This window comes from Muntiacus reevesi, chromosome 4 (genome assembly GCF_963930625.1).
Source record: "Muntiacus reevesi chromosome 4, mMunRee1.1, whole genome shotgun sequence".
NCBI lineage: Eukaryota > Metazoa > Chordata > Mammalia > Artiodactyla > Cervidae > Muntiacus > Muntiacus reevesi.
In genome coordinates this window covers 128,897,477-128,923,166 of record NC_089252.1, presented here as the reverse complement: position 1 = coordinate 128,923,166, position 25,690 = coordinate 128,897,477, and the positions used below count along the sequence as shown (strand labels likewise).

Genomic DNA, 25,690 nt, shown 5'->3' with positions numbered 1-25,690 from the left:
CTTAAACATAAGAAAGAAAAGAAAAGAGTAAATGAGATAATTTTTGATTTTTAAAATGCTACACAACAGGTCAATGTTACATCTTAATGCCTGTGTTTTCTATTTTAAGTAAATTAATTTTAAAATATTCCGAAGAGTTCATTTATTTTATGACTAGCTGCTTCTGATTAGCAGTTAGGATGTGAACTTTCTACATTAGCTAATGTAATTTATGGCATCTGTTTTGTGGAATATTTGAAAGAGTGTTAGTCTGTATTGTTTGGATGGAAAGCAGATAAAGTAATTTGCAGGAAACAAAAGAATAAGTATAATTAGTAGTAAATGACCTAAACAAATTTATTCATTTTAGTCTATATCCTAAAGCACGTGTCTAATTTAGTCAGCATAACTTGTCTACTCTGTGTAGAATACTGCAGGAATTCAGGAAGAGAGCTTGTAATAATAAAATGGGAGTTGTAAAGTTAAGAGGCATTAAAATAGTTGTATTAAAAGTTTGATAAAATTAAAAAGTAAAAGCTGATTTTTACATAAATGCTCAATTATTTTCAGATCTTCTAAATGAAAGAATGAACATAAATGCATTCATTTATTTAAGTAACACAAACATAATTTGCTTCCTACCTGTTAAATGTCAGCCGCTAAACTTGCTTTTAACAAGGTAATAACAAATAAGGGTAAAATGGAGGTATTAGTTATAACTGATTTGTAAATTTGAATGGGAAGAAAGGTGATCAATTAATAAGTGTTGTAACATCTTATTATAAATTGAATCAGGTGGGGTAAATCATTAAAAAAAGAAACTTTGAGAAGTAAATGAAATCAAGCTGTGTTTTTGTAGGCAGGAGATATGTAGATTGTCATGCAAAGAGAAAGCATGTTGGTCTGAGGAAGTCAGTGAATCATATTTCCCTGAGGTCAGACTTTTAGTATGGTAGGATTTGGGGCAGTGGGGAGACGAGAAAGGCTGATGAGCTGCAAAGAGATGGGTGAGCTGAGGGTCAAGTGGCTTTATTGGAAATCTTTTTTTACTAAGATTTCTCTCCCCTTTAATTTAAGCAATGATGTGTGAAGTGATGCCCACGATTAATGAGGACACCCCAATGAGCCAAAGGGGTTCCCAAAGCAGTGGCTCGGACTCAGACTCCCATTTTGAGCAGCTGATGGTGAACATGCTGGATGAAAGGGATCGTCTTCTAGACACCCTTCGGGAAACCCAAGAAAGCCTCTCACTTGCCCAGCAAAGACTACAGGATGTCATCTATGACAGAGATTCACTCCAGAGACAGCTCAATTCAGCCCTGCCACAGGTATGCCTCCTGGGAGCTTCTGTCCTTCCTACTGCAGCTGAAAATGTGATAAGATATAAGCATTTCTTTATTTCCATTCTGATAATTACTTTTGCCCTTAGTAGATATGATATGCAAATTTTGGTGAGAAAAATTTAAGAATAGATAATTAGTTCACATGCAACTTTGCCTCAAACAAAATAGTGGCAGATTTGAAGTTGGAATTTGAAGTGGGAGATTTGAAGCATGGGTCCCAATCGTGTTTCTCTTGGAAATTTTATTTGTTTTTTGGTGGAGGTGGAAGATCACCTGTTGATCAGCTTTTAATTACCAGAGTGTGAAAATAGATAGTTTTCTCTTTCTTGCTTTTTAAACACTATTATGATATTTGGGCTTCCCTAGTAGCTCAGCTGGTAAAAAAAAAGCCCACCTGCAATGCAGGAGACCCCGGTTCGATTCCTGGGTTGGGAAGATCCCCGGAGAAGGGATAGGATATCCACTCCAGTATTCCTGGGTTTCCCTGGTGGCTGTGATCGTGGGAGACCTGGGCTTGATCCCTCGTTGGGAAGATTCCCCTGGGGACGGACAAACCTCCTCTAGTATTCTTGCATGGAGAATCCCCATGGACAGAGGGGCCTAGGGGCTACAGTCCATGGGTGACAAAGAGCTGGACACAGCTGAGCGACTTAGCACACATGACATTTGGAAAGATGTATTTTACATTTCCAGTTTTGTGGTCTGTCTTTGGAAATGATAGTGCTTGGAAGTCTGTGCTTGTCCAATAGTTTTTATTTGTCTTTCTTTAGAAAAGGTTAATACTGTTTAAAAGTACTGAATTTATTGATGTATTACCCTCCCTTCAAAAAAGACATTTCAACCAGTTTCTTTAAAAAAGAAAAGTATTTTGGAGATAGGAGAATAGGCAAAAGTTCAGCTTTATTCTCACAAACTTAAAATTGTTAGATTTTAACAATTTTAATAATTATTTTATTTGATATGTAATAACATGTTATATGCATTATGTATATGTATTATAATAATAATATTACTATTATATGTAGTAATATTATAAAAATAACATTTTTAATATATTATTGTCATATACTTATTTTACAGAAAAAAGTGATATTTTAAGGATTTTCAGCTAATTTATATACAAATTTAATAATGAGTCAGTTCTCTTATTTAAGAATAGCATATTTTAGGTATGAGAAGCATCACAGAATGAGTTAAGTTTTTAGTAATCACCCCTCAATAAGTATTTTTCTTTTAAAAGCAAGTTTGATTGGCCCTTTACTTAAAAGACAGTACAGCAAATGCTGAAGAGTTGATCTTTCTCCATAAATTTATGTCTTGTAGGTAATATCTTTTTATAACTGAAAATTACATAATCAATGTTGATAAAATTCTAAACCAGCCATACTATAAACATGTAGTATGATGTTGAGATATTTATGACTTTCAGAATAAAAAGGATCTCCTAAATTGCTCTGTCACGTTCCCATTAGGTAATTCCATGATTCCCATCCCAGTTCATTTTCAGTCTGTTTTGTGTTGAGATGCAATAATATTTCCAATAACGCTAACCTGTTGACATACACTCATTTGTTTACACAGAATGTATTGTATTGGTTCATTTCAAAGGACAACTGTCATACTTCACCAAGAATTATATTTTTAAAACTAGACATTTCAGTATTTACAACTGTTCTTCATAAAATCATTTCTAGAATGATTATCATCATGCTTGCTCACCTCCAGAATTATCTGAGTTGGTTAATGCTGTTGTTAAAATATGGTCTTATAACCAATCACACTATTCCTTACCTTCTGTGATGAGCATAGAATAGGGCAATCATTTCTTTTTCTGGATAGAGTGTTTCATGAAGAATCCTAGAATTGTATTATTTTATTATTTGGGGGGCCAGTTCAACATACTTTTATTATGCATTAGAATGGCAAAAAACTGAAGTTTGTAATTGAGTTGCAAAAATACCATGTGTTTTTCCCACATTCTTCTTAGAAGTTGACTGTTTAGTCCTAAGTGTAGGACTATACAGGTACCCCTCCTAAGGTTATCTTTATTTAAGCTTGATGCTATTAGCTTCTGATGCTAACCCTATTAAGATGATTCTAAGAATAATTTGGGTCTTACATTTTTTTTCTCTATCATGGTGACATGATAGAGACATGGGTGAATCTTTTATAAAGATGTTGTAAAAGTAAAATATTAATGCTAGAATATCTGGGAGGGAAAGGAGAAAACTGAAAATTTTTCATATATTTATATATATATATATATATATATATATATATATATATATATATATAGTGTAGATAAACCTCTTTTAAATGGTATAGGAATGAAAATATTTTAATTATAGCATTCAGTTATGTTGAAAATCTGTATTATATCTTCAAAATGTGAAAGTGAAAGTTGCTCAGTTGTATCTGACTTTTTGCTACCCCATGGACTATACAGTCCATGGAATTCTCCAGGCAAAACTACTGGAGTGGGTAGCCATTCCCTTCTTCAGGGGATCTTCCCAACCCAGGGATCGAACCCAGGTCTGCAACATTGTAGGTGGATTCTCTATTGTCTGAGCCACACCTAAATTTAAAATTTTTTGACTTTTAATTAATTATACTGGTACACAATCTCTTATCCAAACCCCTTGTGTTTTAATGTTCAGAATTTTCCTAATTTATGTTCTGTATGTATTGTAAAACTTAAACTATGGTCTCCTCTAGCCAAACTCTAGGAAACACTATATAATTATACACTTCATATTTCTGAAGAAATATGAGAAATTCCTACTGTGTGAAAAATACTAAGACTATAAATGGCCTCATACTTACAAATAAATGTCAGTTTTCAGAGTGTTTGAGTTTGGGAATTATAGACTAGGGATTAGGAACCTGTACATTTACATGGGTATAGTTCTAGTCTCTTATAAACACTTTGACACAGTTGTCAATATTTATTTGTATTTTACTATTAGAAATATTTAATACCCTTAGTAATCCACAGGACATTAAAGATAGTGATAGTCCTTTCATTTGTTAAAGCAAATACTTCATAACCTAATCTGCAACTTCAGGGATTTAAATTTTCTGCAAGTTACAGAGGAATATAAAATTCTTCATTGGCATCCTTGAACCTTTTAAAATATTTTGTAAGCAATGTACCTGAGAAGAAAATGACCCCTGTAAATGTGAGTTTTTCAGTTCAGTTCAGTCACTCAGTTGTGTCTGACTCTTAGGGACCGCATGAACTGCAACATGCCAGGTCTCCCTGTCCATCACCAACTCCCGGAGTTTACTCAAACTCACGTCCATTGAGTTGGTGATGCCATCCAGCCATCTCATCCTCTGTTGTCCCCTTCTGTTACTGCCTTCAATCTTTCCCAGCATTAGGGTCTTTACCAATGAGTCAGTTCTTCACATCAGGTGTCCAAAGTATTAGAGCTTCAGCTTCAACATCAGTCTGTCCAATGAATATTCAGGACTGATTTCCTTTAGGATGGGATTGGTTGGCTCTCCTTGCAGTCCAAGGGACTCTCAAGAGTCTTCTCCAACACCACAGTTCAAAAGCATCAATTATTTGGCGCTTAGCTTTCTTTATAGTCCAACTCTCACATCCATACATGACTACTGGAAAAACCATAGCTTTGACTAGATGGACCTTTGTTGGCAAAGTAATGTATCTGCTTTTAAATATGCTCTCTAGGTTGGTCATAACATTTCTTCGCGTCTCTTAAATTCATGACTGCAGTTACCATCTGCAGTGATTTCAGAGCCCCCCAAAAATAAACTGTTTCCATCGTTTCCTCATCTACTTGCGTGAAGTGATGAGACCAGATGCCATGATCTTAGTTTTCTGAATGTTGAGTTTTAAGCCAACTTTTTCACACTCTTCTTTCACTTTCATTAAGAGGCTCTTAGTTCTTCGCTTTCTGCCATAAGGGTGGTGTCATCTGCATATCTGAGGTTATTGATATTTCTCCCAGTAATCTTGATTCCAGCTTGTGCTTCATCTAGTCAAGCATTTCTCATGATATACTCTGCATATAAGTTAAATAATTAGGGTGATAATAAACAGCCTTGACATATTCCTTTCCCAATTTGGAACCAGTCTGCTGTTCCATGTCCAGTTCTAACTGTTGTTTCTTGACCTGCATACAGGTTTCTTAAGAGGCAGATCAGGCAGTCTGGTAGTCCCATCTCTTTCAGAATTTTCCACAGTTTGTTGTGATCCACACAGTCAAAGACTTTGGCATAGTCAATAAAGCAGAAATAGATGTTTTTCTGGAACTCTCTCACTTTTTTGATGATCCAACGGATGTTGGCAATTTAATCTCTGGTTCCTCTGCCTTTTCTAAAACCAGCTTGAACATCTGGAAGTTCACAGTTCACGTACTGTTGAAGCCTGGCTTGGAGAATTTTGAGCATTACTTTACCAGTATGTGAGATGAGTGCAATTGTGCAGTGGTTTGAGTATTCTTTGGCATTGCCTTTCTTTGGGATTAGAATGAAAAATGACCTTTTGTAGTCCTATGGTCACTGCTGAGTTTTCCAAATTTGCTGGCATATTGAGTGCAGCACTTTCACAGCATCATATTTTAGGATTTGAAATAGCTCAACTGGAATTCCATCACCTCCACTAACTTTGTGATGCTTCCTAAGGCCCGCTTGACTTCCCATTCCAGAATGTTTGGCTCTAGGTGAGTGATCACACCATCGTGATTATCTGCATCGTGAGGATCTTTTTTGTACAGTTCTTCTGTGTATTCCTGCTACCTCTTCCTAATATCTTCTGCTTCTGTTAGGTCCATATCATTTCTGTCCTTTATTGTGCCCATCTTTGCATGAAATATTCCCTTGGTATTGTGAGTTTTTAGGCAGAAATAAAGTATGTAAAATAAAAACTACAATAATGTAAGAGTGAAATTTGTTTTAGCAAACATGGGATAGAATTCAAAGCTGAGTCAAATTTTATGACATATTATATTTTCAATTGCCTATACAATAATTTTTAGTTGTTGATGATTTCATGTTTTGTGTTAGTCATTTTCTCTCCTATCATTTTTTCAGGAACAAATGCAGTGGTGATTTTTACAGTCTTAACCATGAAAATATTGTGTAGTCATATTGTTTACTTTTTTCATTATGTAATTAAAGGTGTTCAACAAGGACTGATAATTCCACATCATTCCACATTTACGCCTGATGTTTCTAAGCAGTACCCTGATGTATAATGCACAGATCCATTTTAATGAGCCATAGAATCTAAGATTCAAGATGCCCAAACTCAGTTATCATCTGCCTCTCACTCAACCAGAGTTGCTCTAGCTCTTCATCCAGACACTTGATAGTCCTCATAGCTGACTGCCCAAGAATAACCCAAGAATACTGGAGTGGGTAGCCTATCCCTTCTCCAGCGGATCTTCCCGAACTAGGAGTCGAACCAGGAGTCAAACCAGGGTCTCCTGCATTGCAGGCTGATTCTTTACCAACTAATGTATCAGGGAAGCCCTTTTTCAGCATCTTATTTAGCATATATTGTGGGTCTTCTGTTTATTACTGAATGATTACATATGTCTGTAATGGGGATAGAAAAAAAAAAAAGAACATAGTTTTTTTCCCAGAGAATATAGGAAATAGATATAACATTAATAGGTCGAAATTAATATAGTACCAGAAGATTACAGAGGTACTAGAAGTATTTGTACCACAACACTGATATGTAATAAACTACATAAAGTTTCATGTGGAAGATTCTATTAGAGATATTTTTAAGAGAAGGTTAGAAAGGACTAGAGAATATTTTGTATCGGACAGTACAATTTTGCGGGGATGATCCTGCTGAAGAATATGTAGGGACTGAAATTCAGCCTGTGCTCTGCTCCAGGTTAGGTGAGGTGTTCCTAATTCCCAGAAAGGAACCAGCTGAGCTAGCGTATCCCTGGTTAAAAAGAGAAGAGTAAATAGGAATTAAATAAGGAGAATGACTGAGAGATTTGTTGTTGAAGGGCTGTAGGGTAGGAATGCATCTTTTGTTTAGTGATAGTGGAGGATTCTGGCCTGTTCGTATGTGTGGTGAAAGCTCAGGATGGACATTTGTATACAGAGTAATCAATAGAAGCTTGAGTGAACTCATGACATGATAAGGCAATAATGAAGGGATATCGTTCTTCCATTTTGATTCAGGATACGTTATATAATACTTGTGTATCAGTTACCTATGGCTAAAATAATGCTATGTAACAAACAACATGAAACTTCATTATCATGCAATATAATGGGTTTAAGGAATTCAGCTGACCTTTACTGGGCTTCCCAGGTGGTGCTAATGGTAAAGAATCTGCCTGCCAATGCAGGAGATATAAGAGACATGGGTTTGACTCCTAGATTAGGAAGATCCCCTGGAGGAGGAAATGGCACCCTAGTTCAAGATTTTTGCCAGGAGAATCCCATCTACAGAGAAGCCTGGCAGCCTAAGTCCATGGAGTTGCAAAGAGTTGGACAAGACTGAGTGCCTGAACCTGACCTTGACTTGGATTGGTTAATCTTGGCTGGGCTTAGTAGGCCACTGGTTGTCTGAAAGTGGACTCAATTAACTGTATATTAACTGGCTATTGTTTGATCTAGGATGCCCTTAGCTGGACCAACTCTGGCCCCTCAACTCTAAGTTTGTATCTGATCCTTCAATAAGATAGTCTGTGCATGTTTTCCTGGTGATGGCAAGAGAGTAAGGGCAAAGCAAAAAAAAGTAAATACTTTTTAAGCTTCTGCTTGGGTCTTTTTTCTTTTTTTGGGGGGGGTAATACTCCTTGGCCAAGCCAAGAGACAGAGTGGAAAGCAATATTACATGGCAAAATTACAAGGATGCATGAAAGACAGTTACCATCAGTGTAACAAAACTACCACAAATAGATGTTAAAAGAGTCATTTGGGTCATTATTATGTTAGAAGAGCTTATTGTGATAATGTAATCATTTTGATGAGGTGTGGGAATTGGAAATAGGACTGTGAACCTTGAAACTAAGAAAGGCATGTCAATGTAGAGAATATTGAGGAGAGAGAATGGACATAGTGAGAAAATGAACTAAATGGCTGTGACTTTGGACTGAAGTTAGAAGATCTGAATTTGAATTGGAGTTCTTCCACTTATTAGCTAAGCTGTCAAGGGTAAGTGACTGACTTCTCTGAAACCCTATTTTTTTAATTGGAAGGAGAGGATGATATCTACCATATGAGTGGTTAAAAGGCGGTGTGCGTATGTGCTTCAGAAACCTTAAACATTATTAAATGTCGCCTGGTATTTTTCATAAATTGCAATGCACCAGTATCTACTCTGATGAGGAATTAAGTTAAAAGAGGCTACTTGTGGAGAAGAGGGAAACATTTACACTTTAACATTTTAAAAAACAAAATATTTAAGTGAAACTTACTGGAAGTGACAGAAGTCACTCATTCCAGAGACGCTGTCCCTGGGTATATTTTTGTCTTGCTACTTACTACTTACTAGCTTAACAACCTTGGTCAAAGTAATTAGTTCAAATAATGATAGAACCTGCCTCATAAGTTCATTATGAGACATAAATGAACTGGAACATGTCAAATGATCAGTTCCGTACCTCACAGATAGTACATGCTCAATAAATGTTAAATGCAGCTATTGATGTTATTATTACCATAGATATTACCATCATTATCCTTAGCCAATCTTAATGGCACAGTTTTCCTGGGTAATAATGAACACCAGCGCAAATTGAACGTACTAAAAATCCTACTCTCCACAATCATTATCAAATTTTGTAAGTTTTTGATTCATCTTATTAAAAAAAAATCTTAACTGCACTTTCTTAAATTGTTTTCCCAATTTCTTCACTTCCTTGATGGCCAGTCTCACATCTCTTAAGTCAAACAACAGCCTTCCTGTTGTGCTAAGATCACATCTGGATTGAGAGCTTTTCAGTGAGACCTAATGCCACCATGCCACACAGAGAAGGGTTTTATCCTTCACGCCTGTCAAAAATAGAGATGCTATATCTTTTGCTATCTCTGATTATGGTTATTCTGTTCTTAAAATGTGTTTCTCTTTCTTCCAGTTATTTTTCCCCCAGCCAAATGAAATGGTACTTACCCTCAGCCTTTATTTATAGCCTTTTATTTGTCTCTATTTATAACTTTTTTTATGTGACAGTGCTGTGAGGCATGCAGGATCTTAGTTCCCTGACCAGGGACTGAACCCATGCCTGCTGCAGTTGAAAGGTGGAGTTCTAACCACTGGACTGCCAGGGAAGTCCCTCTCTTGTTCTTTAACTCTTATAATAAGGCTTCTATCATCACCATTCTCCTAAAAACGCACTCCTGTATGCCACCAATGTGTGCATATTTTGCAAATTTAGTGATCCTCTTACATTCTTCATGTTCATGGCCTCTTTGTGCCAAAACATGCTATTCATTATCTCATCTTGAAATTCTCATGTCCTTAATTCTTCATAACCACTCCCCTCCGAGGCTACAAGCTGTGTTGTTCTTTAGTACTCAGTCTTTTCCTACATATTCTCACATACTTATTTCTATCCATGCTCATCTCTATTTACCTATGTTCTCCAACCTTAAGCACTACCTTCTTCTTTAATACTTCCCTCCAAATCCTTGATCCCCTCCTTTTTATCTCCGCCTTTGACTTTTTTTGTCTCCTGTATCTTGAATTTCTCCCTCTCCTTCTCAATTGGCTTTTTGGTAACATATTCAAATCTGTTTCTTAAAAGTACAGTGATGGTAAGTACAATAACAACAAAAGAATTCCTTAACACTGCATCTCCATTTAGCTACCAATCTCTTTTTTCCTTTATTTCCCAACTTGTCTATTTTCATTGTCTCAATGTCTTCATCTTCTATCCACTTTTTGAGCAACTGCAGTTGGACTCTCCTTCTAAAACCTTACTAAAAATTATGTTACCAGTTACCAATTGATGAATATAGTAGGTTTGTTTTATTAAAATTCACTGCAAAATTTGACACTGTGATTAACTCCCTTCTCAAAAAATACCTCCCAAGATAAACAAACAACAACAACAACAAAAACATTTCACTGTTAACTTTCATGATAGCACATTGTCTTCATTCCTAAATCTTTCAAACTTTTTTCTCCTAATACTTCTTTCTGTGAGCAATTCCTCACTTAGCCACTTTTAAAATGCTAAACAATAAATAGAAGATGACTGACAGTAATATCTAACATTTCTGAACACTCCACCTATGCCAGGTAATGTTTCACTGAAGCATCCAGATATTAAAATGGGAGGCCATCTTTCTGTTTGAGGGGAGGCTAAATTAGTGAGGTGCAAGACTTTATTTGCAGGAGGTGCTAAGATATAATCCAACTAATTTGTCCAGTATGAGCAAAAACTCCATTTTAAGACTCTACAAAAGTTGGTAAAGCTAGAAGAGAGACAGAACTGTTTCACATAGCAGTTGGTATGCTGTGCATAATCTACCACACCACGTATGAAGCATGGGGTGATTCCTGTTCAACGTAGTCAGGTGAGAAGGGCTTCATGGGGAATGTTCAGAGAGCTTGATGTGCTTCCTCCAGAAGCTGAAGAATATGGAGGCTGAAGTCTAAAAGCCACAGCTGTGGCCAGAGATGCCCCTGTCTCTGGCACCTGTCAGATAAACTGCAACTCCTCCAGTATCAACACAAAGGTTAGTTTTTTGAAGAGCAAGAAGTTCCCTCAAAAGGGGATATTACTTAGGGTAATTTCTGTGTAAACCCACAAAGTAGAATGTTAAAACCCAGAGTTTCTAATTGGTGAGCAATGAGTGACAAATTGGGAGACTGACTTCAGAGAAGATACTGAGAGCAAGTCAATGAAAACCAAAGAATCTACAGAGGGGTTTTTTTGAGGAAGCCACGAATGCACCTTGGGAGAAGGACCATTGATTATCTATTTGCCATTCAGAAAGCCCCGTCATGGATGACATGTAGGTCAGCCCATACCGCGGTGATCTTTCTCCCCAGTTTCCCCTTCCATGGCCCTGATTCTTAGAAGGGTCAGAAACTACTGCTATGGGTAGAGGATGTCAGAGTAAAGAGATACCATGCCCTCCTCCTCCAAGGCAGACCTGCTTCAAGGCTTGAAACAAGCCTGAACTGTGTGGTGGGTGGGTGGGGAGGATGGCCGGGGCTGGGAAGGACAGAGCACATCTTCAGGTTGTAACAGGAGCTCAGAACTAGTATGTTACTGAACTAGCACTATGGAATTGTGAGACTATATTGAACTAGCCCTATGAAACTGTGAGACTGGATAATTTCAGAACAAAAGGAAAGATAGTTTATTTTCTAAGCATGAGCAAAAAAACTTAAGACATTTGGCTGAACTTTCATTTGGGGCTAATTTCTTTACCTGAGGGAGTCAGAAGACAGATAATAATATTAATTTCTGAATCAATCCTTAAAATATTCCAATGAGAGTGTTATCATTCCCATTTTACAGATGATAAAACTGAAGCATAGACAGGTTAAGTAACCTGTTCCACCAGGGTTCTATTCATGGCTTACTTTTGTTTTACTCTTAGTCATCTTTATTTCATTATATTTATAATGAAGCATTTAACTTCTCTAGAAACCTTTAGGGCTTCCCTTGTAGCTCAGTCAGTAAATATTTGCCTGCAAGGCAGGAGACCTGGGTTTGATTCCTGGGTTTGGCGGCTACCCTGGAGAAGGAAATGGCAACCCACTCTAGTATTCCTGCCTGGAGAATCCCATGGACAGAAACCTTTAAGAGACATGGGCCACAGAAAGCACTCATCAGAAATACTCCTAAGTTCTAACAAGGAAGGAAGGAAGGAAATGAAGTTGCTCAGTCATGTCCGACTCTTTGCGACCCCAGGGACGGTAGCCTACCAGGCTCCTCTGTCCATGGGATTTTCCAGGCAAGAGTACTGGAGTGGTTGCCATTAAGGAAATGTGCAATGATTATTAGAGCTGGTATAATTATACTGAATATAAGTATTCAAGGACCCCAAATCTTCATATTTATGTTACCATGAATTTGCCTTTTTATGTACTGAGCATACTTTATAGCCCATTAGGTCTACCTAATGAGTAGGACAGTATAGGCTTTATGGAAAAGTATTTAACTAGAAATTACAATATCTGGATTCTAGTTTCAATTTTGCCAAACCCTGTGACAATAGAACACCACTGAACTTCTAAGGTTTCTGTTTACTTACATATAAAAGAAGGAATTCTAGCACCATTTAAAATGTTGTATACGTGTGCCAATTTCAAATGATTATAAAGGGTATGCACCTCAGCCTCACTAATTTATTCACAGCCACTTAATACACAATTATTGTTTATTCAACAATATTTTAGGGCCTACTCGGAGTCAGGTTCTGTGTTTACAGTATAGTGTGGCTGATACATACTTGTTTTTTTTTTTTAAAGACTTTAGCCAATTATGGTTTCTAGGAATCTGTTATGGTAATAAGAATATAATGTCTATAATCCACTGAATATTATATTTATTTGTAAATTCTTTGAAACTATCATCTCTAGTTATTTTATTGCCTTTTATTCTCAACTGTGATGAACTCTCTGTGTTTCTATAATAGGCTAGTTCCCTCTTGTGTGTTCTAGATCTCCTCCCCTCCTGCTATTCTAGGACAAAACATTTTCCATCTTTTTTCCTACATCAACAATAATGTGTCCATCTCTAATGAATTATAACCAACAGCTTTAAATATTCCTATATTTCTCCCATTTAAAAAACCTATCAACACCCTGCCATGCCAAGCTGACACCACATTTATCTTTCCCTTTGCAGCAAAAGTTCATTTTTTCCCCTATACTTGTTCTAATTTCTCTCTCCTTATTTCTCTTGAATCTATACCACTCAGGTGTTCACCCCATCAGTTTCATCTAAACTCTTGCAAATATTATTTATAACTTCCATATTGCTAACTATAGTGATAAAGTTTCAGTCTCCATTTGTTTTATCATTAGACACTTTGCTTGTACTTCCTTCATTTGGCTCTAAGTCAGCCCACTTGCCTGGTTTTCCTTCTACCCTCATTGGTTATTCCCCAGTCTTCGTTGTTAGTTGCTTCTCATCCCCCTGACTCATTAATACTTGATTACTCCTCTTTCTATCTCTATTGACACCATTGATTATTTTTTCCATCTCCTGGTTTTAAATAACATCTAAATATTGATAACACTGGAATTCACATTTCTAATTCAGACATTTCCTCCAACCTCCAGACTCATATTGTCAAAATGTAGAAATTTAAAATGTCCAAAACTGAGTTTGTGATCTTCAGTTAGTCTTATGCATCTCAATTAACAGCAATGCTAATCTTATGTGCGTGAATATGTGCTTAGTCACTCAGTTGTGTCCGATTCTTTGTAACCCCATGGACTATAGCTCACCAGGCTCCTCTGTTTTTTGAGATTTTCCAGACAAGAATACTAGAGTGGGTTGTCATTTCCCTCCAAGGGATCGAATCCAGGTCTCCTGCATTGCAGGCAAGTTCTTTACCACTAAGCCACCTGGAAAGCCCAATCTTATGTGGGCTTAGGCCAAAATATTGGTGTCTTGCTTCTTTCATATTTGTATTCAATTTAGCAGTTAAACCTTTCAGTTTTAGCTTCAAAGTATACATAGAACTGAACTACTATAATCATCTCTACAACTGCATCTTAGGAGTCACTGTCTTTTCCAAGTAGACTAGGATTTTCCTAACTGGTCTCCTTGCTTGTATCCCTGTACTTTATCATTTTATTGCAAAAAGAACAGCAAGCGAGATCCTGACTCTGATAAAAGGTAAGTCAGATTTTGTTTCACATCTGTTCAAGTCTGTGAAATGCTTTTCCATCTCAGTGTAAAAGCCCAGGTCTTTAAACTGGTTGAAAGGTCTAACACATGCCCCCTCCTCTTTATCTGTCATATATTGTCTCTTGCTATTATCTAGCTCACTCAGTTTTACTCCTACCGTCCTGATGTTCTTTCTTTTCAACATGTCAGGCATTCAGCTGCCTAGGGACTTTGCTGTGACCCTCCCGAAAGCCTGGGAAAGTTGCCTCTCCATAAAAACATGCTCTCTCAGCTCATTTGGGCTTTACTCAGATATCACATTCTCAGTGAGACCCTGCCTGATCACCCTATTTAAAATTATAATCTCTCTTTCTGCTAAATTGTGTCTGACTCTGTATGACCCCATGGACCACAGCTCGCCAGGCTCCTCTATCCATGGAATTCTCCAGGCAAGAATACTGGAGTGGGTTGTATGCTCTCCTCTAGGGCATTTCCCAACCAAGTGATCGAAGCTGTGGGTTTCTTACGTCTCCTGCATTGGTAGGTAAGTTCTTTACCACTAGCACCACCTGGGAATAGCCCCTCCTTAATACTCCCAGTTCTTCTTCTCTAGTTTTACTCCATAGCACTTATAAGCATCTATCATAGTGCATATTTTATTTGTCTGTCTTGTTTATTATCTTATTCTCCCTCACTATATTTTATTCTATGAAACCAGGAGATTCTTTTTTAATGGTTCACAGCTGTGTTTTCTGCCTACAGCAGTATCTGGCATTTAGTTGTTCAAAAATACTAAATAATAAAATGAACACAAAAATCAGTTCTCAGTTTCTGAACACATTCTCTATATTCTGTGCTTATTTGGCAAGTCATATAGTCATAAACATGTTAGACAGCATATATTAAGTATCTTCATAAAACAGAAGAACAAATATAATTTATAAAGCCTTATGGCTAGACTGTTTATAACACTAAAGTCATGGTATATATGTGGCTGGTGTTATACTATACTTCAAACCCCTTCCATAATGAAGTGAGTTTTATATCAAGAGGTGGTGGCACTTTGAATATTTTACAAATCAGAGCATGGAAGATCAGAATGTAAATAACTTTCTTTTAAGATATGAATAAATTCCTTTGACTTCAAATTTCTTTTAGCATTTTTATGCTCTTTGACTAAGGAATTTAGCTCCTAAATCAAGTCAGCTTTCATAAAAGAAATGGCAAAAATAGTTTTGTGATGTTATAAAACTACTACCACTGTTTCATATCTATATCTGACTTTCATTATGAGAAAACAATAATAAAAGTAGAATGTTTGGGTTACTTTTTTTTTTGAAGCAGTTTATTGTTTTGCTCGTTCTCATTGTCATTCTCTCAAAAAAGAAAATATTAAGAGAAAAAAACCATTAGTATTCTCAAGATGAATTTCTAACCTGAATTTTCCACTAAATCTTATAGTCTACTTTGGCATACTTGATGTTAGCATCCATATGATTCATTTGTTTTTTGTTAATCTTTGAAGAGAACATCTAGATTCCATACAAAGATATTGAAATTCACACTAATTACTTTCCCTGGATAATTCTCTTCATAGTTTTATGGCTCAAAGCTAGGTAGCAGCCACAAAAATGCTGTAGTTTGGGAAAGGAGAGTTTAGATTACAGTGAAATTCTTCTAAAACATAACTATCACACCCTGGGTAATTATATCATACATCTTTGTATTGATCACTGCAATTTAATTTACAAAGTAGTAGCTCTGTTAGCTTATTCTGTATGGTCCTTAGTAAGCCCTTAATATTTCTTATCCGACTATTTAACAGTCATAAAGATTATGTGATTTAATCTTACTGAAGATTAGTAGGTCAAAGGTACATAGGATTCAAATTTTAAATTACTCATTGTATGCTAATTCAAGTTTTATTTGTGATTCTAGTGATTATTTTTTTATATAAAAGTCTGCTAATTTCCCCAAAACATGACAGAATTTATTAAATGAGATTCTGTTTAGTTCAGTCGCTCACTCATGTCTGAATCTTTGCAATCCCATGAATCGCAGCACGCCAGCCCTCCCTGTCCATCACCAACTCCCGGAGTTTATCCAAACTCATGTCCATTGAGTTGGTGATGCCATCCAACCATCTCATCCTCTGTCGTCCACTGTCATTCTCTGTTGTCCTGCCCTCAATCTTCGCCAGCCCTCCCTGTCCATCATCAACTCCCAGAGTTTATCCAAACTCATGTCCATTGAGTTGGTGATGCCATCCAACCATCTGATCCTCTGTCGTCCACTGTCATTCTTTGTTGTCCTGCCCTCAATCTTTCCCAAGATGAGTAAGCTCTTGCATCAGGTGGCCAAAGCTCTTGCATCAGGTGGCCAAAATATTGGAGTTTCAGCCCAAACATCAGTCCTTCCAAATGAACACCCAGGACAGATCTTTAGGATGGACTGGTTGGATTTCCTTGAAGTCCAAGGGACTCTCAAGAGTTTTCTCCAACACCACAGTTCAAAAGCATCAATTCTTCAGTGCTCAGCCTTCTTTATAGTCCAACTCTCACAGCCATACATGACCAGTGGAAAAACCATAGCCTTGACTAGAAGAACCTTGTTGACAAAGTAATATCTCTGTTTTTTGATATGCTGTCTAGGTTGGTCATAACTTGCCTTCCAAGAAGTAAGCATTTTTTTAATTTCATGGCTACAGTCACCATCTGCAGTGATTTTGGAGCCCAAAAAAGTAAAGTCAGCCACTGTTTCCACTGTTTCCCCATCTAGTTGCCATGAAGAGACAGGACTGTATGCCATGATCTTAGTTTTCTGAATATTGAGCTTTAAGCCAACTTTTTCACTCTCTTCTTTCACTTTCATCAAGAGCTCTTCAGTTCTTCTATACTTTCTGCCATAGGGTGGTGTCAACTGCATATTTGAGGGTATTGATATTTCTCCTGGCAATCTTGATTCTAGCTTGTCCTTCATCCAGTCTAGTGTTCCTCATGATGTACTCTGCATAGAAGTTAAATAAGCAGGGTGACAATATACAGCCTTGATGTACTCCTTTTCCTATTTGGAACCAGTCTGTTGTTCCATGTCCAGTTCTAACTGTTGCTCCCTGACCTGCATATAGGTTTCTCAAGAGGCAGGTCAGGTAGTCTGGTATTCCTATCTTTTTCAGAATTTTTCACAGTTTGTTGTGATCCATACAGTCAAAGTTTTGGCATAGTCAATAAAGCAGAAATAGATGTTTTCCTGGAACTCTCTTGCTTTTTCGGTGATCCAGCAGATGTTGCCAATTTGATCTCTGGTTCCTATGGCTTTTCTAAAACCAGCTTGAACATCTGGAAGTTCATGGTTCACGTACTGTTGAAGCCTAGCTTGGAGAATTTTGAGCATTACTTTACTAGCGTGTGACATGAGTGCAATTGTGCAGTAGTTTGAGCATTCTTTGGGATTGGCTTTCTTTGGGATTGGAATGAAAACTGACCTTTTCCAGTCCTGTGGCCACTGCTGACTTTTCCAACTTTGCTGACATATTGAGTGCAGCACTTTCACAGCATCGTCTTTTAGGATTTGAAATAGCTCAACTGGAATTCCATCACCTCCACTAGCTTTGTTTGTAGTGATGCTTTCTAAGGCCCACTTGATTTCACATTCCAGGATATTTGGCTCTAGGTGAGTGATCACATCATCTTGATAATCTGGGTCATGAAGATCTTTTTTGTACAGTTCTTCTGTGTATTCTTGCCACCTCTTCTTAATATCTTCTGCTTCTTTTAGGTCCATACCATTTCTGTCCTTTATTGAGCCCATCTTTACGTGAAATATTCCCTTGGTATCTCTAATTCTCATGAAGAGATCTCTAGTCTTTCCCATTCTATTGTTTTCCTCTATTTCTTTGCATTGATGACTGAGGAAGGCTTTCTTATCTCTCCTTGCTATTCTTTGGAACTCTGCATTCAAATGGGTATATCTTTCCTTTTCTCCTTTGCTTTTCATTTCTCTTCTTTTCACAGCTATTTGTAAGGCCTCCTCAGACAGTCATTTTGCTTTTTTGCATTTCTTTTTCTTGGGGATGGTCTTGATCCCTTTCTCCTGTACAATGTCATGAACCTCCATCCATAGTTTATCAGGCACTCTGTCTATCAGATCTAGTCCCTTAAATCTATTTCTCACTTCCACTGTATAAGTATAAGGGATCTGATTTAGGTCATACTGAATGGTCTAGTGGCTTCCCCCACTTTCTTCAATTTAAGTCTGAATTTGGCAATAAGGAGTTCATGATCTGAGCCATAGTCAGTTCGCGGTCTTATTTTTGCTGTATGTATAGAGCTTCTCCATCTTTGGCTGCAAAGAATATAATCAATCTGATTTTGGTGTTGACCATCTGGTGATGTCCATGTGTAGAGTCTTCTCTTGTATTGTTGGAAGAGGGTTTTTGCTATGACCAGTGCGTTCTCTTGGCAAAAGTCTGTTAGCCTTTGCTCTGCTTCATTCCATATTCCAAGGCCAAATTTGCCTGTTACTCCAGGTGTTTTTGAGATTCTGAATAATAGGTAATTTCTTTCTTGGTCCATGAGTTAGGATAGATTTCTCCCAAAATTAAATTTTAAAATATTTTTTGCCTCCCATAAACTGAGATCTCTTATCCTGGAACTTGGAATGGGTACTATGGGAGCAAAGTAAATCTCATCTCTCTTGGCTCTTATATCCTCCTCCCTTTCCTTCCAGGAAGTCCTGAATAGATTTCAGGTTGCTTTCAAAAGCAGGTATAAGAACTGACAGTTATTCCTAGAGTATTTGACAGAAGACTTCTGCTTTGAAGTGTTCCTTTGCCTGTAAGCCCATGTTAATTTTGATGTTAGAGGAAACTGTTCAAGAATTGGTGTGATCAGAATTTTACACTACAGTGTTCTACAGTAAGCTAATTTTTCTGGATTAATTTTACCTATGGTTCTTTCTTTTTATGCCCACTTTTAGGATAAGCTGCTTTAAGACATACATTTGGCTCATTTTTTTTTTCCTATTCTTGTTAGAGTTTAGAAAATTCACTCATGTTTTGGTTACTTATAGTATATTTTTAATTGAATAAGTTAAAAAACACTGGTCATTAATTTGAAAGTGTTCATTATGGAGTTCTTATGTAATGATCAATTAATTCCAAATAAATAAAAGATGATTCTTTGAAAGTGCTACACTAAATAAGACATCAAATTTGGAAAACTCAGCAGTGGCCACAGGACTGGAAAAGGTCAGTTTTCACTCCAATCCCAAAGAAAGGCAATGCCAAAGAATGTCCACAATTGCAGTCATCTCACACGCTAGCAAAGTAATGTTCAAAATTCTCCAAGGTGGGCTTCAATAGTACATGAACTGAGAACTTCCAGATGTTCAAGCTGGGTTTCAAAGAGACAGAGGAACAAGAAATCAAATTGCCAACATGCACTGGATCATAGAAAAAACAAGAGCGTTCCAGAAAAACATCTGCTTCATTGACTATACTAAAGTCTTTGACTGTGTGGATCATAACAAACTGTGGAAAATTCTGAAAGAGATGGAAATACCAGATCACCTGACCTGCCTCCTAAGAAATCTCTATGTAGGTCAAGAAGCAACAGTTAGAACTTGGTATGGAACAGACTGGTTCCAAATTAGGAAAGGAGTATGTCAAGGCTATATATTGTCACCCTACTTGTTTAACTTATATGCAGAGTATATCATGTGAAATGCCAGGCTGAATGAAGCACATGCTGGAATCAAGATTGCTGGGAGAAATATCAATAACCTCAGATACACAGATGACACCACCCTTATGGCATAAAACAAAGACGATCTAAAGAGCCTCTTGATGAAAGTGAAAGAAGAGAGTGAAAAAGCTGGTTTAAAACTCAACATTCAAAAAACTAAGATCATGACATCTGGTCCCATCACTTCATTGCATACAGATGGGGAAGCAATGTAAATAATGAGAGATTTTATTTTCTTGGGTTCCAAAGTCACTTTGGATGGTGACTACAGCCAGGCAATTAAAAGACACTTGCTCCTTGGAAGAAAAGCTATAATCAATCTAGACAGCATATTAAAAAGCAGAGACATTACTGACAAATGTCCATATAGTCAAAGCCATGGTTTTTCCAGTAGTAATGTGTGGATGTTAGATTTGGACCATAAGGAAGGCTGAGTACTGAAGAATTAATGCTTTTGACCTGTAGTGCTGGAGAAGACTCTTGAGAAATCCTTGGACTGCAAGGAGATCAAACCAGTCAATCCTAAAGGAAATCAATTTGCAGTACTCATTGGAAGAACTGATGCTGAAGGGGAAGTTGCAGTACTTGGCCACCTTATGGGAATGGCTGACTCATTAGAAAAGACCCTGATGCTGGGAAAGATTGAAGGTGGGAGGAGAAGGGGACGACAGAGATTGAGATGTTTGGATAGCATCATCGACTGGATGGATGTGAGTTTGAGCAAGCTCCAGAGTTGGTGAAAGACAGGAAGGCCTGGCATGCTGCAGTCCATGAGGTCACAAAGAGTCGGACAAGACTGAGGGATTGAACTGAACTGACTAGCAAGACTACTGTTATTTTTATATATGGGAAACATTATTTAACAATTCTTATTAAAAATGCCATTTAAACATTTTATTGCCTGATATATTCTGTCATCAGAATATGGTCTTATGAACTATACAATATATTCTATACAAAATATTCCATCACAGTTTATATTGCTAGAGGCAGAAAAATTTTACCTACTAACATCTTTTCCATAGAAAATATTTGATCTCTAAAATCATATGTTTCAGAACATTGTTAAGTAAATTTAATTTTTCTTCTAAAAATTCAACTTTACTTTACAATTCCAAGTTTCAAGTTCTATGTTGGTATAAATCACTAATTTTAATGACTCCCAATATGATTATAGAGTTCCCATTTCTCTTCACAATTCTATAATTTCTTGCATATGTTTTGAGGTTTCTATTAGTTGTATTCAGCTGTGTCCTTGTTCTCTTTGTGGTCTATTTAATCTTATGCCATCATGAGGTTTCTTAGATAGGCATTTTCTCGTAAATTCTGTTGTCTCTGATTTTAATAGTATTGTAGCAGATTTCTTTTTGGTTAGCTTTTGCACTGTACATCTTTTCCTATCCTTTTACTTTCAATGTGTCTGAGTCTACACATGTATCACTCACAAATAGCAAATAGTTTCTGGATTTTCTTTTTATGTAGTCTGTCAATTTTCCTTTTAAAATTATTTGCTCTTTTTATATTTACTGTGATTACCTGTATATTTGTATTTAATCTATTGTCTTACTAAGGGCTTTTCATTTTCTCTGTATGTTTTGCATTTCTGTTATTAACATTTCATGTCTCATTTTGAATTGTTTAACAATGCTTTTTTAATCATTCAATTTTCACCTTGTATTACTCTGGCAGTTTTAGACTCTTTTGCTATTGTTCTAATAGTTAATGTATAGATTGCAATGTCTATTTCAGTGTACCAAAATGTAATGTTAATGTGTACTTTTCCTGCTTTATATTTCCATGTGTATGCTATGAAGGTATTATTTTGTAGTTGTCTATAGGCATTTTTTTTTTGCTTTTTTTTATAATATATTTTTGTTACTAATCACTCTTTCTAGATCTTAGATCTTCCATTTAAGGTCATTTTAATTCTACTTGATGAGCAGTCCTTCCATATTTCCTGTAGTATAGACCTAAAGATAACGTTTCTCAGCTTAGGACTTTCTGAAAATGCCTTTATTTCACCTTTATTCTTGAAGGAAGGATGTTTTCACTGGATATAGAATTTTAGATTAGCAGTATTTTTCTGATGACTCAACATTTCATTTTATTCTAAACTTCATCGTTGCTATTGAGAAGGTAGTCGCCAATTTAATTGTGGCCCCCTTAAGGATAAATGGGCTTCCCTGGTAGTTCAACTGGTAAAGAATCCGCTTGCCATGCAGGAGACCCCAGCTTGACTCCTGGGTTGGGAAGGTCCCTGGAGAAGGGATAAGCTAATCATTCCGGCATTCTTGGGCTTCCCCGGTGGCTCAGATGGATCTGCCTGCAACGTGGGAGACCTGGATTCAATCCTTGGGTCAGGAAGATACCCTGGAGAAGTCAGCTGCTACCCACACCAGTATTCTGATCTGAGTTCTATGGACAGAGGAGCCTAGCAGGCTACAGTCCAGTAGTCGTAAAGAGTTGGACAAGGCGGAGCGACTTTCACCGAGGATAAATAGTACTTTTTGTTTTTCTTTTTGGCTGCTTTAAGGAATATTTTATAGAAGTTTTAAAATGATGATCCTTACAATTAAATGTATTTCTTTTTCCTGTTTTGTGTTCATAGAGATTATTGACGTTTTAACTTAGTGCCTTTTATTATTTTGGGGAAAATTTTTTTTCTTTTCTTTTCATTCTTGATTTCTACTTCCCATATGCTTATTCTTCTCATTTTGTATTCTATGCCTCATATAACCTTTCTGTATGGTCTACATCTTTGTCTGTGATTTGTCAAATATCTTATTTGTACCTGCCTTTTGACTCACTAATTTTCTCTGCTGTGTCTAATCTGCTGTTGAGTTCATTTATTTGGTTCTTTATTGTGTTTACTTTCCTTTTAATTCTATAATTTCCATTTGTTTTGCTTTTTGAACTTTCGGTTTCCTATGAAAATTTACCAGCTTGCCTTATCACTTTGAGTGCTGGAAGCATAGTTTTGTCTTCAGTGTCTGTACCTCCTCTGCCTATTTCTGCCAGTTTCCATTTTTTTGTTATTGTTAATTCCTACTGTCTTGTCATTTCATGTGCATGGTTATTTTTGATTGTGTGGCAGACATTTATTTTAAATTTGTTAGTGGAAGTCATTTTAGTTCTAGGATTAGATTATCTTCCTCTACAGGAAATATCAATTTATTTTGACAAGGTACCTAGGAAACACAGCAATCCTTGATTACCTCCATTCAAATAATTTCTGGGAAGATCCTTCTAGAGTACAACCCTTCAGAGTCTCAACTCCAAATGAGGAGGACTCACCAGGGCCTTTCTACCTTGTCAGGAATTGACTCTAATATCTGTCTGTCTAGCCTCACGAAGCTGCATAATGTGCTGATCCAGTCCCTCTAAAATTAGGGAAAAAAGCAACTAAAAGTCTGAAACCTAATCTTCTCCTGATCCCATATGCTCTATTCTTTACTATCTTTTGTGTCATATTAGACTATAGGTGAACCTTTTTTTTTTTTTTTTTAAATGTGGAACATTGGTAGTTTTCCTTATCAACAAAGCTGATTTTACTTGCAGTCTGCCATTACTGGAAGCAGAAGTTTATGAGCTTTAATGAGCTCAGAAATGTAATTAATTGAAAAGACAGTTTAAAACAATTTTCTTAAAATAAACATATCTGGTTCTGTGAAAAAAAAAGTAAGTAATTATCTTTCTTAATTCATTTTCTAATGTATTTCTAGTCTTGTTACATATTCCTGCTGGATTCTGGTTGTCAGTAACTATTCCAACAGTGTTGAAAAATAATCTCTTTTGCTCCAACATTTCCTCCTGCAAATACATCCTCCTCACAGCTGCAAACTTATCTATTTAAAATTCAAATATGATTACGCTACTCCCTTTCTTAAAATTCTTTCATGTGCAAAAAAAAAGACAATGAGAAACCTCCAAAACTATCAGACTATCGAAACCTCCAAAACTATCAGAAACCTCCAAAACTATCCAATAAACTAGTTCAGCAAGGTTACAGAATAAATGATGAATATACAAACATCGATTATGTTCCTACCTAGTAATAAAAAGAAAATAATTCTATCTACAATAACATCAAAATAAAATAATTGAGAATAAATTTAGCAAAATACATAGCCTGTAGGTACTGAAAATGAATGCTGAAAAAACACATTAAAAAATTACAAAATATTGCCAATAAAAATGAAAGAAGATTTAAACAGACACATTCCATGTCCATATTTCAAAGACTCAAAATTAAGATAACACATAAGCACACACTGATCTATGTATTGAGCACATGTGTATGTTCAGTTCCTTCAGTCACGCCCAACTCTGCAACCCGGTGGACAATAGCCCTCCAGGCTCCTCGGTCCACACGATTCTCCAGGCAAGAATGCTGGAGTGGGTTGCCTGCCAGCCAGTGTCTCCTGCACTGCAGGTGGATTCTCTACTGCTGGGCCACCAGGGAAGCTCCATATTGAGCACAATTCCTATCAAAATGTCAGCAGATGTTTTGCAGGAAGGGAGAAAGTGATTCTAAAATTTATATGGAAGGGCAAAAAACCTCAAATAGCCAAACAATCTTGAAACATAATGGCAAATTGAAGGACTTACTAATTTCACAACTTATTCAAAAAGTGCTATAATCAAGCTAGCTTAAGAATAAACATGTCCTTAAGATATAAATAGCACAGACATAAGGATAGAACATGGAAAAGAGAATACAAAACAAATTCTTAGATTTATGATCAATTGATTTTTAACAAATAATAAGACAGTTTAATGTGAAGAATGCAGTCCTTTCAACAGATGATGCTGGGATAATGGATATTCACATAAAAGCACTATTTTAGACCGTTATCTCATATTATACAAAAAAATTAACTCAAATGGCCCAAAGATGTAAATGTTAGAGCAAAACAGTACACATCTTAGGAGAAAATGTTTGAGGCCTTGGATTAGGCAAAGATACATAATACTAAAAACAATTCACAAAATACTGATATATTGGACTTCAACAAAATTTTAAAATGCATACTTTAAAAAGGACCGTAAAGAAACATGAAAAGACAGAACAACTAGGAGAAAATATTCCAAAATGTTTATCTGATTAAGGACTTGTATTCAGAATATAATAAAAACTCTCACAATTCAATAATGAGATATTTAAATTATTCCCAAATAGAAAGTGATATCAAAAGCGTAGTCACTCGTATTGCTTCCTCAACAACCACATTTGGCATCAATTCATGCATTGAGATGCCTCTGTGGAAGCTGTGGGATTCAGGACTATATGCCCAGGGACCTGAAAGGGGTCTCGCCCACTGTGCATTGAGTGATAGACACATAGACCCTGCGTCCAACTGCAGATCATGCAGTGGTATGCGAACCGTCTCCAGCCCCTCTTGGCTGTGACTTCCCTGATGGCCCAACAGGTAAAGAATCTGCCTGCAATGCAGGAGACACAGGAGACACCGTTTCGATCCCTGGGTTGGGAAGATCCCCTGGAGGAGGAAATGACAACCCACTTCAGTGTTCTCTCTTGTCTGAAAAATCCCATGGATAGAGGAACCTACAGGCTAAAGTCCAAAGGATTACAAAGAGTCAGACTGACTGAGAGACTAAGCACACATTCCTCTTGACTGTGGTATGTAAGGCATTAGAGGACACTGTCTTAGACAATCACCAATAATCAAGAGAGGCTTTGTGGAAATCCAAAATTCCAATAGACAGGTTGCAGCACCAACAAAATTGGTACTTTCACTATGGAAAAGAGTATGGAGGTTCCTCAAAAAAGTAAAAATAGAACTATCATATAATCCAGCATTGA

At 36.7% G+C, this 25,690-nt stretch overlaps 1 protein-coding gene across 4 annotated transcripts in view; it reads left to right on the top strand.

The window, feature by feature from the left end:
• The first annotated feature begins 1,058 nt into the window (after positions 1–1,058).
• PPFIA2 (PTPRF interacting protein alpha 2) overlaps positions 1,059–25,690 on the top strand; it is a 472,755-nt gene continuing 448,123 nt past the window's right edge. For all 4 annotated transcript variants that reach the window (XM_065935474.1, XM_065935476.1, XM_065935473.1 and 1 more), the window contains exon 1: positions 1,059–1,307. In XM_065935474.1, the coding sequence (XP_065791546.1) occupies positions 1,059–1,307 (249 nt within the window). The remainder of the gene's footprint in view (positions 1,308–25,690) is intronic.